General features: G+C 42.7%; 1 protein-coding gene across 5 annotated transcripts in view; it reads left to right on the top strand.

Moving 5' to 3' along the window:
- The window catches only part of AOPEP (aminopeptidase O (putative)), a 245,583-nt gene that overhangs the window by 205,729 nt on the left and 26,771 nt on the right, over positions 1-13,083 (top strand). For 3 of the 5 annotated variants that reach the window (XM_040450243.1, XM_040450241.1, XM_040450242.1), the window contains exons 8-10: positions 8,280-8,384; positions 9,999-10,101; positions 10,737-10,844. In XM_040450243.1, the coding sequence (XP_040306177.1) occupies positions 8,280-8,384; positions 9,999-10,101; positions 10,737-10,844 (316 nt within the window). Of the gene's footprint in view, positions 1-691; positions 911-8,279; positions 8,385-9,998; positions 10,102-10,736; positions 10,845-13,083 lie in introns of those variants that run through there. The other 2 variants (XM_040450246.1, XM_040450247.1) reach the window with 2 other exon arrangements.

Below are 13,083 nucleotides of genomic sequence, written 5' to 3'. Positions count from 1 at the left end.
CAGCAGATGAATGGATAAATAAAGTGTGTTCTATTCGTGCAATGGAATATCATTCAACCATAGAAAGGAATGAAGTACTGTTATGTGCTACAAAAATAGATGACTCTTGAAAACATTATGTTAAGTGAAAGAAGCCAGTCACAAAAGGCCATGTGCTGTATGATTTCATTTATTGGAAATAGTTGGAATAGGCAAATGGATAGAGACAAGAAGTAAATTAATGGTTGTCAGGGACTGGAGTGAAGGGAAAAATGGAAAACCACTGCTAGTGGGTGTGGGATCTTTTTTGGGGGTGATGAAAATATTCTGCAATTAGGTACTGGTGATGGTTACAAAACCTTATGAATATACTAAAACCAGTGAGTTATACTTGTTTTTAGTTTTTTTTTTTTTAATGTTTAATTTTGAGAGAGAACACAAGTGGGGGACGGGCAGAGAGAGGGGGCAGAGGATCTGAAGCGGACTCTGTGCTGACAGCAGCAAGCCCGATGTGGGGCTCGAACTCACAAACCATGAGATCATGACCTGAGCCCAAGTTGGCCACTTAACTGTACTGAGCCACCCAGATGCCCCTGAACTTTTTTTAAATGGTGAATTTTATGATATGTGAATTATATCTCAATTTTTTTTTAAAGAGAGGGATTGATGGCAATCATTGCATATTTTATAACATTTCATAACATCATTTCAGCCTTAGCAGGGTTGACCAGCAGTGTCTGAAGGAGAGATGGAAGATGAAGTTATGGCAGAAGGCAACTGATTTCCTCAGGGCATTGGATGAGCCCCAAGGAGCCATATCTAGCACTGGATGCCTGGAAGATATCTCCATGGGGTTTGTGGTATAACAACCCCACCTAGAGATGAGTCATTTCCAAGAAAGCATCCCTCAAGTACAAGTATATACACATGAGTGAGTGTGTGTGTCAATTTGTTTCCACCACATACCGTCCCTTCCATTGTTCTCTTAATAACCTGAGGTGCCTGGGTGGCTCAGTTGGTTGAGCATCCAACTTGATTTCAGCTTAGGTCATGATCCCAGGGTCATGGGATCAAGCCCTGCTTAGGGCTCCATGCTGAGTGTGGAGCCCGCTTAAGATTCCCTCTCTCTCTCTCTCTCTCTCTCTCTCTCTCTCTCTCTCTCTGTGTGTGTGTGTGTGTGTGTGTGTGTGTGTGTGTGTGTCATCCTCTCTCCTTCCCTCTGCCCCTCTCCCCTGCTCACACACTCTCTCAAATTAATAACCACAATAAAAACTAAAAAAAAAATAATAATATAGTCCTGACTCTAGTTCTATTATCAACACACGTAGGTTTTGTTTTTTTTTTTAACTACTGCAGAATATTCCAGGATATGAGTGTCCCACAACCAACTAACCACTTGTCAACCACTGGACATTTTGGTGATTTCTAGCTTTCTGCTTTTCCAAACAATACTGTGGTGAATGGTCTTACTGTTAAGGCACAGCATGTTAAATATAAGACCTAAATAGTACTCAGTTACCCGCAAGGCTGAGAAGAGAGCTCTTCTCCCAACTACTCATCTTGTTTTACATCCTGGTGCATACTGGGCTTCAAACCCAGGCAAGCCCTCCACCCCCCTGTGGCTACCAGTCCTCAGCTCTGTGCCATTCTCCACCAAGGAGGGAAAGTCCTTCTCCAGCTCCCACAGACCATCTGCTCCTCTTTGAGTCATAAGATGAGACGAATCTTCCCACCATCTCAGCACACAGCAGCACACATGCTGTTGGTGTTCAAAAAGTGCTTCCAGCCCCCCTTACAAAATGAAGCCAGTGTTTGTCTCATTTGTCTCTTTCTGGGATAGTGTCATGGGTTTTTTTTTTTTTTTTGATGCAGTACAAAAAAGTTTTCCCTTATTACCTTTTCTCCTGAAATCACCTCCTGTAATTTCCAAGTTCTCTGTATTCCTATGTTCTGAATGTGTATAGCTGATGGACAGCTTGCCTTTCGTCATGATCACCCTAGCCCTGAATAGAGTATGCGGCTCCTTTTAACCTGGATTCTGAGGATTCCAGTTCAGGTTTACTGCATATGCTCCTCTCTTGCCTTCGCCCTCTCTCCTAGACTAAAACTCTGTAAAAAATATAATGAAAGCCTCTTATGCTTGGATCATATACTCTTACGCTACATCTATCCCCAAATATATGTGGTTGAATAAAATTAAGTTTCCTCTAATTCATTTACGTGTGTGTGTGTGTGTGTGTGTGTGTGTGTGTGTGTGTGTGTGAAGTTTATTTATTTATTTTGATAAAGAGAGAGAGCAGGGGAGGGGCACAAAGGGAGGGAGAGAGAGAATCCGAAACAGATTCCACACTATCAGCACAGAGCCCAACACGGGGCTTGAACTCAAGAAATGTGAGATCACGACCTGAGCCCAAGTCAGATGCTTAACTGACTGAACCACCAAGCTCCTTGTGTGCTTGTTTTAATCAGAATTTTTAATCAGAATCATCCTTGATGCTGATTTGGCATGACCAAGGCTACATAGCAAACCTGTTGACTCCACTATAGTGGATGAATAATGTTTTACATCTAAATACTGCAGCTTAAATAATTCTGGGTTATTTTATCTCCTAAAATCCTAGAACATTAGGGTCAGAAAGGACCTTGAAAGTGATTCTGCCTAACCTTCTGTATCCCTGACAGACAGCTACCCAGCTTCTACCAAAGGACTTCCAGGATCCAATTCTCTGGCAAGCAGCAATTTCCCTGTGGGTATGCCCATCTTAAAATGGCCTTCCTCAGACTGGGCTGGAACTGCCTCCTTGTAAGTTCTGCCAGGTCATTTTATTTACCTCCAGAGTTGCACAGGATTTGCCTTGTTCTCACCCAAACAAATTCACATGTGTTAAGACCATTGTCTTTCCTTTCCTGGTCACTAGGTCCCAAGATTTGGAAATCTGTCATACCTAATGCAAGGTTGGGAGAACCCTTGCCTTCCTGGGCTTGGTCCTTTGTTGTTGTCTTCATTGACAGTGACTTTCTCCAGATACGACACCTGAACTGAACACAGTGCTGTTTGCAGTTACACCTTTGAAGAATTCAGTGGGACTATTCCTGCTTCTCTTGTCTGGCTAGGCCAGAAAAGAATGGACAAGTACTGATCAAGTTGGATGCACTCACATATATACCATATTTCATTTTTAAACCAGTATCCTACACCTTCTAATGGTGGTCCTACCATTCCAATCCCCACACATTTTTCTCTCCTCAGTAACGTTCATTGAGTGCTTCCGATGTGCCAAACACTTTTCTAAGCACTCTATGTACATGATCTCATTTTGTCCTCAAAATGGCCCTATGAGATGGGTTCTGGTACCATCTTTCTTCCCATGTGAGAGATGAGGAAACCAATGCATAGGGGTGTTAAGCAGTTGGCCACTTTTCTACAGCCAGTAGGTGGCAAGCCGGGATGCAAGTAGAGGACAGTCTGGCTCCAGAGCTCAGCTCTTGACCACTGCTCTGGATGCTGTCTGATGCCCTCCCCAGCAGTACTTCCAACTACCTTCTCGTTGCTCCTGTTGAGCCCACCTACCAGCGTGGTTATTATTTTGGAAGTCACATCAATCGCTGTTGAGTTTATGGGGAAAGACTTATTCTTTCAAACCTCTTTGTTCTTATTAACTATTGTCTTATTAATTTTGGATCTTCATGTCAGCATGTGCTTGCTGTTCTTGCCTGTGGATGCTGTCAATCAACCAGCTAGACTCCCAGCTTGGACTAAAATGCAAATCTGTTACACCAGTACATCGTCATTCCTGGGGCTCAGCCTAAGTAGTACTCCCTCCTGGTTCTAGCCAGTAATTAATCAACAGCCTTGAGTTCTGTTTTTTAACCTAAAAGGCATGAAACAACCACTATGCACTCACCACTGCTACATCCATTCTGCCAGCTGACTTCTGTCAGGATGCCTGATGCCCGCAGTGAATTTCTGGAAGTGGCCCTCCAGATTCTATGTTCACTCCTCTAGTTCCTCATTTTCTGTTCTAAGAGCTCACAAGCTCTGTGTGAGTCACAGTCACGAATTTCGTCTTTCCTCCTCTTAACCCCTCTTCCTTAGCAAATGAGAATAACATTTGTCTGTCCCCACCAGTCCCTTTCCTGTTGTCTCCGTTGGTGATGTCCCCAGAGGTCTATGATTGCCAATGGAAGCTTTCAGAGTTGTGACATGTCCCTTACTGGGGCCTGGCATCAGAACTCTTCAAGGAGGAGGGAGCCCCCATCACCTGTCCCAGGCATCAGTTCCCACAGAACAATGCTGTTCTGCCATGTGCAATTTGAAAATCATTCTCCTTGGCAGGAAAGTTGAAGCAAAGTGGGAGTTCAAGTACTTCTGTTGGTTCCGTTGCATCTTCACACCTGGTCTTTTTTATGCTCCAAACAATCCCTCTAAAGCCCCTTTTGTTGTCCTAAACATTCTCCATTAGCATCAGCTCCTTCTGACTTTTTGCCTTCCTGACAAGGATTTTAGTTTCTGGGCTCTTATATTTAGCTTTGGTTTTTTTCTCTCTCCAGCATCCCCCACTTTCATCTTTCGAATATGGCCTCTGAAAATTCACCTCATCGGAAACCTCCTAGGCAGCCATCTTGGTGTCTTTGCTCTCTGTTGTCTTCCTTATGTCCTTTGAAGACATGTCCAAATTACCTCTGGCTATGTTGTGGTGATATACGGCTCAGACCATTGTATTAATCTCTATTTTATTTTTTTTTCCCCCTCTGGGATTTTGTTTCCTAGGGAGTTCTGATTTATGGGCCCTCAAAACCTGAGGACTATTTTGGTTTTGTACTGATGCTCATTTCTTCCTGCTTTTCGAAATTTCATCCTTCATTTTCCTACCCTGCTTTTCAGAGCTGGTGGACTTTGTATTTTCTACAGTTCCGCTAACTACAGATCTTTCCTTGGTCACCTTCAGCAACTGACCTCTCTTTCTATAGGTTCTGACCACTGGCTCCTTTCACCATCAGGGGTTACAACATACGTCTGCACTTTTCTCTGGCTCCTTGGAGGGAAGCTTCCTTCTGTCTTAAATCATCTTAGCAATTGCCTTTTTCAACACCAGAGTAATATCCTGCTGTGTCTGCTACAGGATAATGGTCCCTGATGGGGAGGAGAACCTTCAGGCTGGATAACTGTTAAATCCATTGTGAAAAGCACACAGATAATCAAACTTGCCAAACGGTAGCTCTGACACAATACAACTTCATTAGTTAAAGGTGTGCACAACTTTCTGTCCACTTCTCTCTGGTAGCACAGTCCAAAGTCAGGTTGGTGGCAAGGATGCACATTTTATAGATGGGAAAGTTGCTGCACAAACAAATGGAGAATATAAGATTCCTGTACTTTGAATTATTTCCGCCTTCATTTTTTACCCAGGATTTTAGAAATCTTCTCACAGAGTGGTGTAGACTATAGGCTTGTGTGTCAGAAATATGCCCAGACCTAGCTCACAAGAACTTTAGGCAACACCTGAAATTTGTTGTTTTTTATTCATTTTCTGCTGATTCTTCAAGGAGCAGATTTAAAGACTGTCCCCTGCAGGGTTTACACTCAAAATTGGGTTTCTCAAAGGGAAGGTGTAAGTCCTTATTAATGTGCCGTATCTTCTTTAAAATACTTTTTATTTTGCAATAATTTTAGACTCACACGAAGTTATTAAAACAAGAGGTTCTGTGTACCCTTCGCCCAGCTTCCCCTAATGATAACATGTAGGACCACAGAGTGAGGTCTTTTGTTAATGCCTTTGCCTGTCATAGGTGGGGTCAGCGGGTGTTCCCTGAACTCCAGTCAGAATGCATTATGCCGATGACAGCATTCATGCTGTGCTTACAAAATGCCAACAGGAATTCTGGCTAAGTGCTACTAGATGCTACAACAGCCTGATGAGGTGTCATGGTCACGATCGCTGTCCCCTTTTTTACAGATGAAAGAACAGGCTTCATGGGGTTGCTTGACTTGCGTGGTTCTTAAGCGGCAGAGTTAAAATTCACACCCAAACTCTTACCCAGTGTTTACACTGCTTCCTCTGTAGGTCCCACATGCGCATGTGGGGCTCAGATAAGTATAAGGAGGCCAGTTTCTGGACAAAGGTAGTGTTTAACTTCCTCCATTGTGGGGGCATGAGTGAGGCCCAACTCCTGGCCTTTCACACCTGGCAGGTCAGCTGTGATGGATAGACAGATAAGCATGTTGAAAAGCTAACGGCCTGTGGTCTCATTTTTTTCTCTCTCATTTCTGGGATGCTTAGTTTCTGGCTCAGGCACAACAGTGGAGAATTTATAGATGAAGATATCTCGTGGCTCTCACTTCTACTGCCAAGGGGTAGGAGATGGAGAAGGCTGGCAGACGGCCCGTCTGGGCGGTGGCAGAACAGGAGGTGTTCAGACCCAAGCTGACACGCCTGAGCACCTTTCGGAGGCATTTTCCCAAATCCCACCTTTGGTGATACTCCTACAGAATCGGTCCTTTCTTTGGGAGGTTTGAGTCTAAGTGAAATCACTGTGTTATCAAATATCACTGCTATCTGACAGTTCTTTCAATGTCCATATTGCTTCTGAGCGCAGCGGAAAAGGAAGGAGGCAAGGAAGGGAAAGGTCATGCTAATCTCGGTTGTTGCATTTGGTGCCAGGTCCAACAGAGACCAAGGACATTTAAGCCCAAACGACCTTGGTAACTTGATCTCCCACATTCCATGTATTCCAGCCAAGGAAATAAACACTGGTGTGTCATGTTAGAGAGATGCTTAACACTTTTATGTTCACAAAGTGCCTTCATGTTATCTGAGCGTCTTCACGCTCTGGATAGGTGAGGAAACTGAGCTTCAGGGAGGGTAAGCTTCACGTGCGTCTATTTTTTCTTAACTTTCTAACTGAAATGTAACATGCATGAAGCACAAAGATACTTCTAGATGGCTCAGTATATTTTTACCTATGTATCCTTGTGAAAGTACCACTGAGATCAATATATAGAATGTTCCCAGCATCTCAGAGACCCTCCTCTTTTTCCCTGCTCTGTCAATACTTGCTCCCAAGGGTAACCATTGTTCTGATCTCCATTCTCACAGGTCTGTTTTGCCTGTTCTTTGACTACAATTATTTAAATGCCATCATACATTGGCATGTGCTCTTTTTAGGTGTGCCTCCTGTCACTCACCCAGGAGAGTCATCTGTTTTTGCATGGAATGGTAGTTCCTTTGTTTCCTGCTTTCTCTCTGTGCTTTGTCTCTCTGCACAGACCTGGGGGTAAATGGTATCATGAGAACTGAAGTAGGACAGCAGAGCAAGTCACCTTCTTCCCGCTCATGGAGTATCTTTTCCTTGTAAAAACCACTCCCTTTGATTTCTCACAAAGCTTGCCTGCACACTGCTCTCTCTGCCACAACGTCTACTTTAAAAGTAACCTCTTGGGGACCTGTACGTTTGCCTTGGATGCTGTGAGCATAAAAGAATTTTCTTGAACACCTCTTCATTTGGAGAAGGTGGAAGAACAAAGTAAGAGAGGGACGCTTTCTGGAAATACATTTTTAGGCAAAGGAAAAAAGAAGCACCAACTAAAGGCATCATCAGGGGCGCCTGGGTGGCTCAGTCGGTTGAGCGTCCGACTTTGGCTCAGGTCATGATCTCACGGTCTGTGGGTTCGAGCCCCGCGTCGGGCTGTGTTCTGACAGCTCAGAGCCTGGAACCTGCTTCAGATTCTGTGTCTCCCTCTCTCTCTGCCCCTCCCCTGCTCACTCTCTCTCTCTCTCTCTCTCTCTCTCTCAAAAATAAATAAACTTTAAAAATAAAATAAAGTAAAATAAAATAAAATAAAATAAAATAAAATAAAATAAAATGAAGGTGTCGTCAGGAACTTGAGCTAGAAGGCAACCTTCAGAGCAGACATTTACATTGGTCTTCTGTGTCCCTCCCCTTCTGATAGTCTCAGTTTAAAGTTTAAGGCCTAAGACACTCACAGCCAAGTCTGCCTCTCTTGGGGCTGGGAAAGCTGGTTTGAATTCAAGCCGACTCTGAGAAGCCTTCCTCCTGCCAAGGCTGTGGGTGGTGGGCTTTCCCTATCAAAGCCAGTGCGGCTTTCTTTATAAAAACGCTCAATCCCAGGACAAACTTGAGAGCAGGAATAAAGCCGATGCGTTTCAATGGAGTCTTAAATGAAGATGAAAGAGACTAGTTATAGCCGCAAGTATGGTCATGTATGTAAGTCAGGGATCAAGCACAAAAATGGAAACTATGCAGTTAGCTCCATCGGCCAGTTGTTGTCTCTCCTTTAGGAATCTGCTGGTCCCGTGCCTTGTGTCTGCCGGGATAATGTACTGGAATATTCAGCAGAGACTTAATCAGAGGTTCTGGCTTGGTAGCTTGAACACACTGCAAAGGTACTGACTGGCAAGCTGGGCCATCCTCAGATACTTCCATTTGGGTACAGCGTCCTTACACCCTTGTGTCTGTGAGCATATGGATTGCATGGGTGAGCCACTGAAATCCATTGCCTCTAATATCAGATGATCAACCTTGAATTTAGCAGTATTTGTTGCTTTCAAATATTTTATTAAGTTGATTAATTTTTGTAAAATTTTTTTTTTTTTTGTAAATTGTTGTAAATTTTGTATCCCTGGCCCTTGCTAGGGGCTTTGCATGTATTTTCTCAATTATTCTCCATAGGACCTGGGGAGTTAGGTAGGATTAGTCCTGGTTTGCAGATGAGTAAATTGAAGACAAGAGAATTTAAGTAATCTGCCAGTAATTAACAAGTAGTAAGAAGTGGGGTTGATATTCGACACCAGGTCTCTCAGATTAAAGGCCATGGACCTTGAAACACCACACTACTTTTGAAAAATAAGTGCCCCCCTGTCTGATATGTCAGCCCTCTGGTCAGCCCTTCCCTCCCCTCACCCCAAATCATGCTCTTCAGTGTGTCCAATAAGTGACTGGTTTTAGAACAGCTGAAGGCTGCAAATACCTTGCCACTTATTTTGAGTTTAGCTAGTTGTTGAAGCTTCTTTGTTATGCACTTATATTTTTATTTTTTATTTATTTATTTTTTTTTATTTTTGAGACAGAGAGAGACAGAGCATGAACGGGGGAGGGGCAGAGAGAGAGGGAGACACAGAATCGGAAGCAGGCTCCAGGCTCTGAGCCATCAGCCCAGAGCCCGACGCGGGGCTCGAACTCACGGACCGCGAGATCGTGACCTGGCTGAAGTCGGACGCTCAACCGACTGCGCCACCCAGGCGCCCCAATGCACTTATATTTTTAAAGGGATTTTTAAAACATACTTGACACTATAGAGCAAAATGAAAAGCACCCTGATAGATAATAAGCAGACATTGGTTTCAATGCTGATATCACCACAAGTCGAAACAAGCTGGGAGACTGGGGATGCAGACTTAATTTCGGTGTGCCTCAGTTTCCCTCATTTGTGAAGCAAGAAGGTTAACAGGTAGGATGTTAATGTCTTCCAGTTCTAAAAACGTGGGCTTCTACAACTTCTGTTTTTGTTTTTGAGATTGTAAAATGGCCTCAGAGTACAAACATTTCTTAAGCCTTGAACTACTTAAATGCAAATTAAGAGAAGTGGATAACATTGGGGCTTTCAGAATTTTTTGAAAATGATATTAATTCTTTATCCTTCCAAGTAAAGCTGCATTTTCCATTGCATTTCCCAGTTCATCACTCCCACTGAAAGAAAAGCCCATCGGTTCTTAAATAATTCATATTGGAGCTCAGATTCCTTGAGGGTCTGGCAAGCTTTAATCTTGGATAAGATGATGTAAAATATTGCCAATAGCCAACCTCAGGTTGCCAACCCAAATATAAATCCCTCCTTGTTTAGTACATGAATTTATAATATAAACTGTTTTAAATTATACCTGGTACAATTGAACAGAACTCAGACACTGTTGAGCAACTTTGAAAATAAGAAATAAGATGATGTTACGGTTTAATTAGTTCAGAATGTGCATACTTAAAATTTTTCTGCATCATTTTAGACCCAATAAAGAGAAGACTGGCCATGTGAGTGACTCAGGATCATCTGTCGTCAAACATGGGCTCAATCCTGAGAAGGTCTTCATGCAGGTTCATTATTTAAAGGTACGTGTAGCTAGTGGCAGAGGCCAGTTGTTACGGGGCAGCACTTTTTAGGTTATACATGTAAACAGGGAAGACTAATCACATGGCTGGTGCCAAACAAAAACATTATCCACGTTGTAATGTCACTTGACTGGGGAGATATCTTGATTGTCGCATAATTAAAACATGTCATACCCCCCAAATGAGACATGAATCAAATTCCCTACCCTGCGCTTCCCTTCTCTCTGCTTCCTGTCACTTTTGAAAAACAGAATCTTGAAATTGCTGTTAGGTTCCAAGTAGAAGACAGGAGTAATAAGGAAGTATTTTACATTGCAAAGGCTTTTCCTCATAGCTGAGGGTGGCAGGAGCTGGGCCCCTCTTCACTTTTGGTCCATGATGGACATCAGGCTTCATGTAAACAAAGGAAAAACAAGATGGTGATACCATTAACCGAAGAGTTGCAAGCAAAGTAGGCCTTCCTTAATTTCCAGGACCCGCCTTACTGGTAAGGGTATGGAAGGCAGCCCAGGACAGGTCAGAAAGAACACTTTACATGTGCATAAAGCACTGGTGGGTGAGTTAGAGTTGGCTGTGTTTTCTCACAAACCCATGACAGGCATCTTTTTTTTTTTTTTCCCCCTCCTTTCTTCTAGGGCTATTTCCTTCTCCGGTTCCTTGCCCAAAGACTTGGAGATGACACCTATTTTGCATTTTTAAGAAAATTTGTGCACACCTTTCATGGGCAGCTGATTCTTTCTCAGGTAATTTATGAGTCATCATGAGTCCATGATATATAATTGGAGGGAGTGTGGTATGTAGGGACTAGGTTATGTGAGTATTAAAAAGTAGGGGAAAGATTTACGATTTAATGCAGTAAGAAAAATAGGAAGTTAACGAAGTGGACACAGGGCAGTGTTGTTTCAGGGAGGCTGACCTCCCTATAGCTTTGGGACAGGCTGTAACCCAAAGCTGTTCCTGTGCACAGTGGTGTGGATAGTTGCACCTTAAGTGACCCTAAAAACAGAAACAGCGCAGTCCCTCTCTTCTCTCTACCTGGAATGATCTTTGCAAGCAAAGGTGCACCCACCGTGTTATTCTTTCCCCTTTGCCCTTATCATAACCTTTGTTGTCATTCCCATTATTTATAATTATATTTTCATTTGTGGGTCCATTTGCTTTTTTCTGTCTCCTCCACTCTGCGTATAAGTTCAACAAGGCCAGACCATGCTCTTTACGTTACCAGTACCTAATATACAGTTGGTACAGTACATGTGCCATATATATTTGATAAACAAATAGATTAATAACAAGATACACTGACATAGTCAGATAGCCTGGCCACAAAACTATCAGAGAAAGACACTGTCAGCTTATACTGGCATGAGGCCGGGCTGCACATAGCAAGGAAGTTAACAAAGAGAGAGAGGCTCTGAAAACAGCACTCATAACTGATAGAGAATAGAAGATGCAGCCTCAGCACAGATTAGTCTGATGGGTATTTTTGCTATTTGACAGTGGTGCTCATACACAGTCTTGAAGTCACATTGCCCACAGTGTTAGATGTAACAGATGTGCATGCACAGTCTAAACACTTGTGGAGGGAATAGCATGACGTGACAAGACTGGATGGCTGTTCCTTGCTTCTACGTTCTTTTTCTTCTTTTGGTTGCGGGGGAAAGGAAGGTGTTCCTAAGCATATATTTGGAAAGACATCTCGAAAAGGGGCTCAGAAGTCTTATATGCTTGGTTGACTGATTAGCCCAAACTCCTACTGCTTAAAACCACTTCTCACCAAGATTCTGCATTGTTAAATGAGTGCCTCACATTTACCGTGACTTCGGAGGTTCCGATTTCAACTTCTCGTGAAATACTTAGTGCCCCCCTCCACCAAATTGCTCGGTTTTTCTGTTGTTTATCTTCTGTGAACAACAGCTTTATTGTTTTCACGTAACAGCTTTATTGAGATATAATTCACATACCATAAATTTCACCCTTTTAAAGTGTACGAGTTGGTGGTTTTAGTATATTCACAAGATCATGCAACCATCACCACGCTGAAATTTCAGAACATTTTCATCACCCCCAAAAGAAGCCTCCAATCCATTAGCAGCCACCGCCCCGTTTCCATCTCCCCCCAGCGCTAGGCAACCACTAACCTACTTTCTGTCTCCATGGATTTGCCTGTTCTGGGCCTTCCGTGAAAATGGAGTCATAGCATATGTGGCCTTTTGCGCTGGATTCTTTCATGTAGTACAGTGTGTTCAAGGTTCATGTTGCAGCACGTAGCAGTACTTCATCTTTCTTTTTTAATTTTAGTTTTTACCCTTTAAACTTGGGTAAAATGTACATAACAACATTTACCATTGGAACCATTTTGAAATGTGTAGTTGGGTGCATTAAGTACATCTGCATTGTTGTGCAGCTGTCACCGCCATCCATCTCTAGAATGTTTTGATCTTCCCAGATTGAAACTTGTATCCATTAAACAGTAACTCCACATTCTTTTCTTCCCCCAGCCCCTGGCCACCATCATTCTACTTTCCATCTCTATGAGTTTGACTACTCATGAGTTTGAATCGTACGATACTTATTCTTTTATGTCTGACTTATTTCACTCAGCATAATGTCTTCAAGGTCTATCCATGTTGGAGCACATGTCAGAATTTCCCTCCTTTTTATGACTCAATATTCCACTGTATGTATCTAACCACATTTTGTTCTTCCATCCATCTGTTGATGGATGCTTGGGCTATTTACACCTTCTGGTTCTTGTCAATAATGCTGCTTTGAACATTAGTATACAAATATCTGTTTGACTCCCTGCCTTCTTATCTTTTAATTGTATTTGAGGAATTGCCATACTGTTTTCCACAGCAGCTGTATCATTTTACATTCTTACCGGCAGTACACAAGGGTTCCTATTTCTTCACATCCTTACCAACACTTGTTTTGTTTTGTTTTGTTTTGTTTTGTTTTGTTTTGTTTTGTTTTGTTTTGTTT

The sequence above is a fragment of the Herpailurus yagouaroundi genome, unplaced genomic scaffold, assembly GCF_014898765.1.
Source record: "Herpailurus yagouaroundi ecotype Mexico unplaced genomic scaffold, PumYag 201, whole genome shotgun sequence".
Lineage (NCBI taxonomy): Eukaryota > Metazoa > Chordata > Mammalia > Carnivora > Felidae > Herpailurus > Herpailurus yagouaroundi.
The sequence above is the reverse complement of the archived record's forward strand: the minus strand, read 5'-3'. Positions and strand labels throughout refer to the sequence as shown.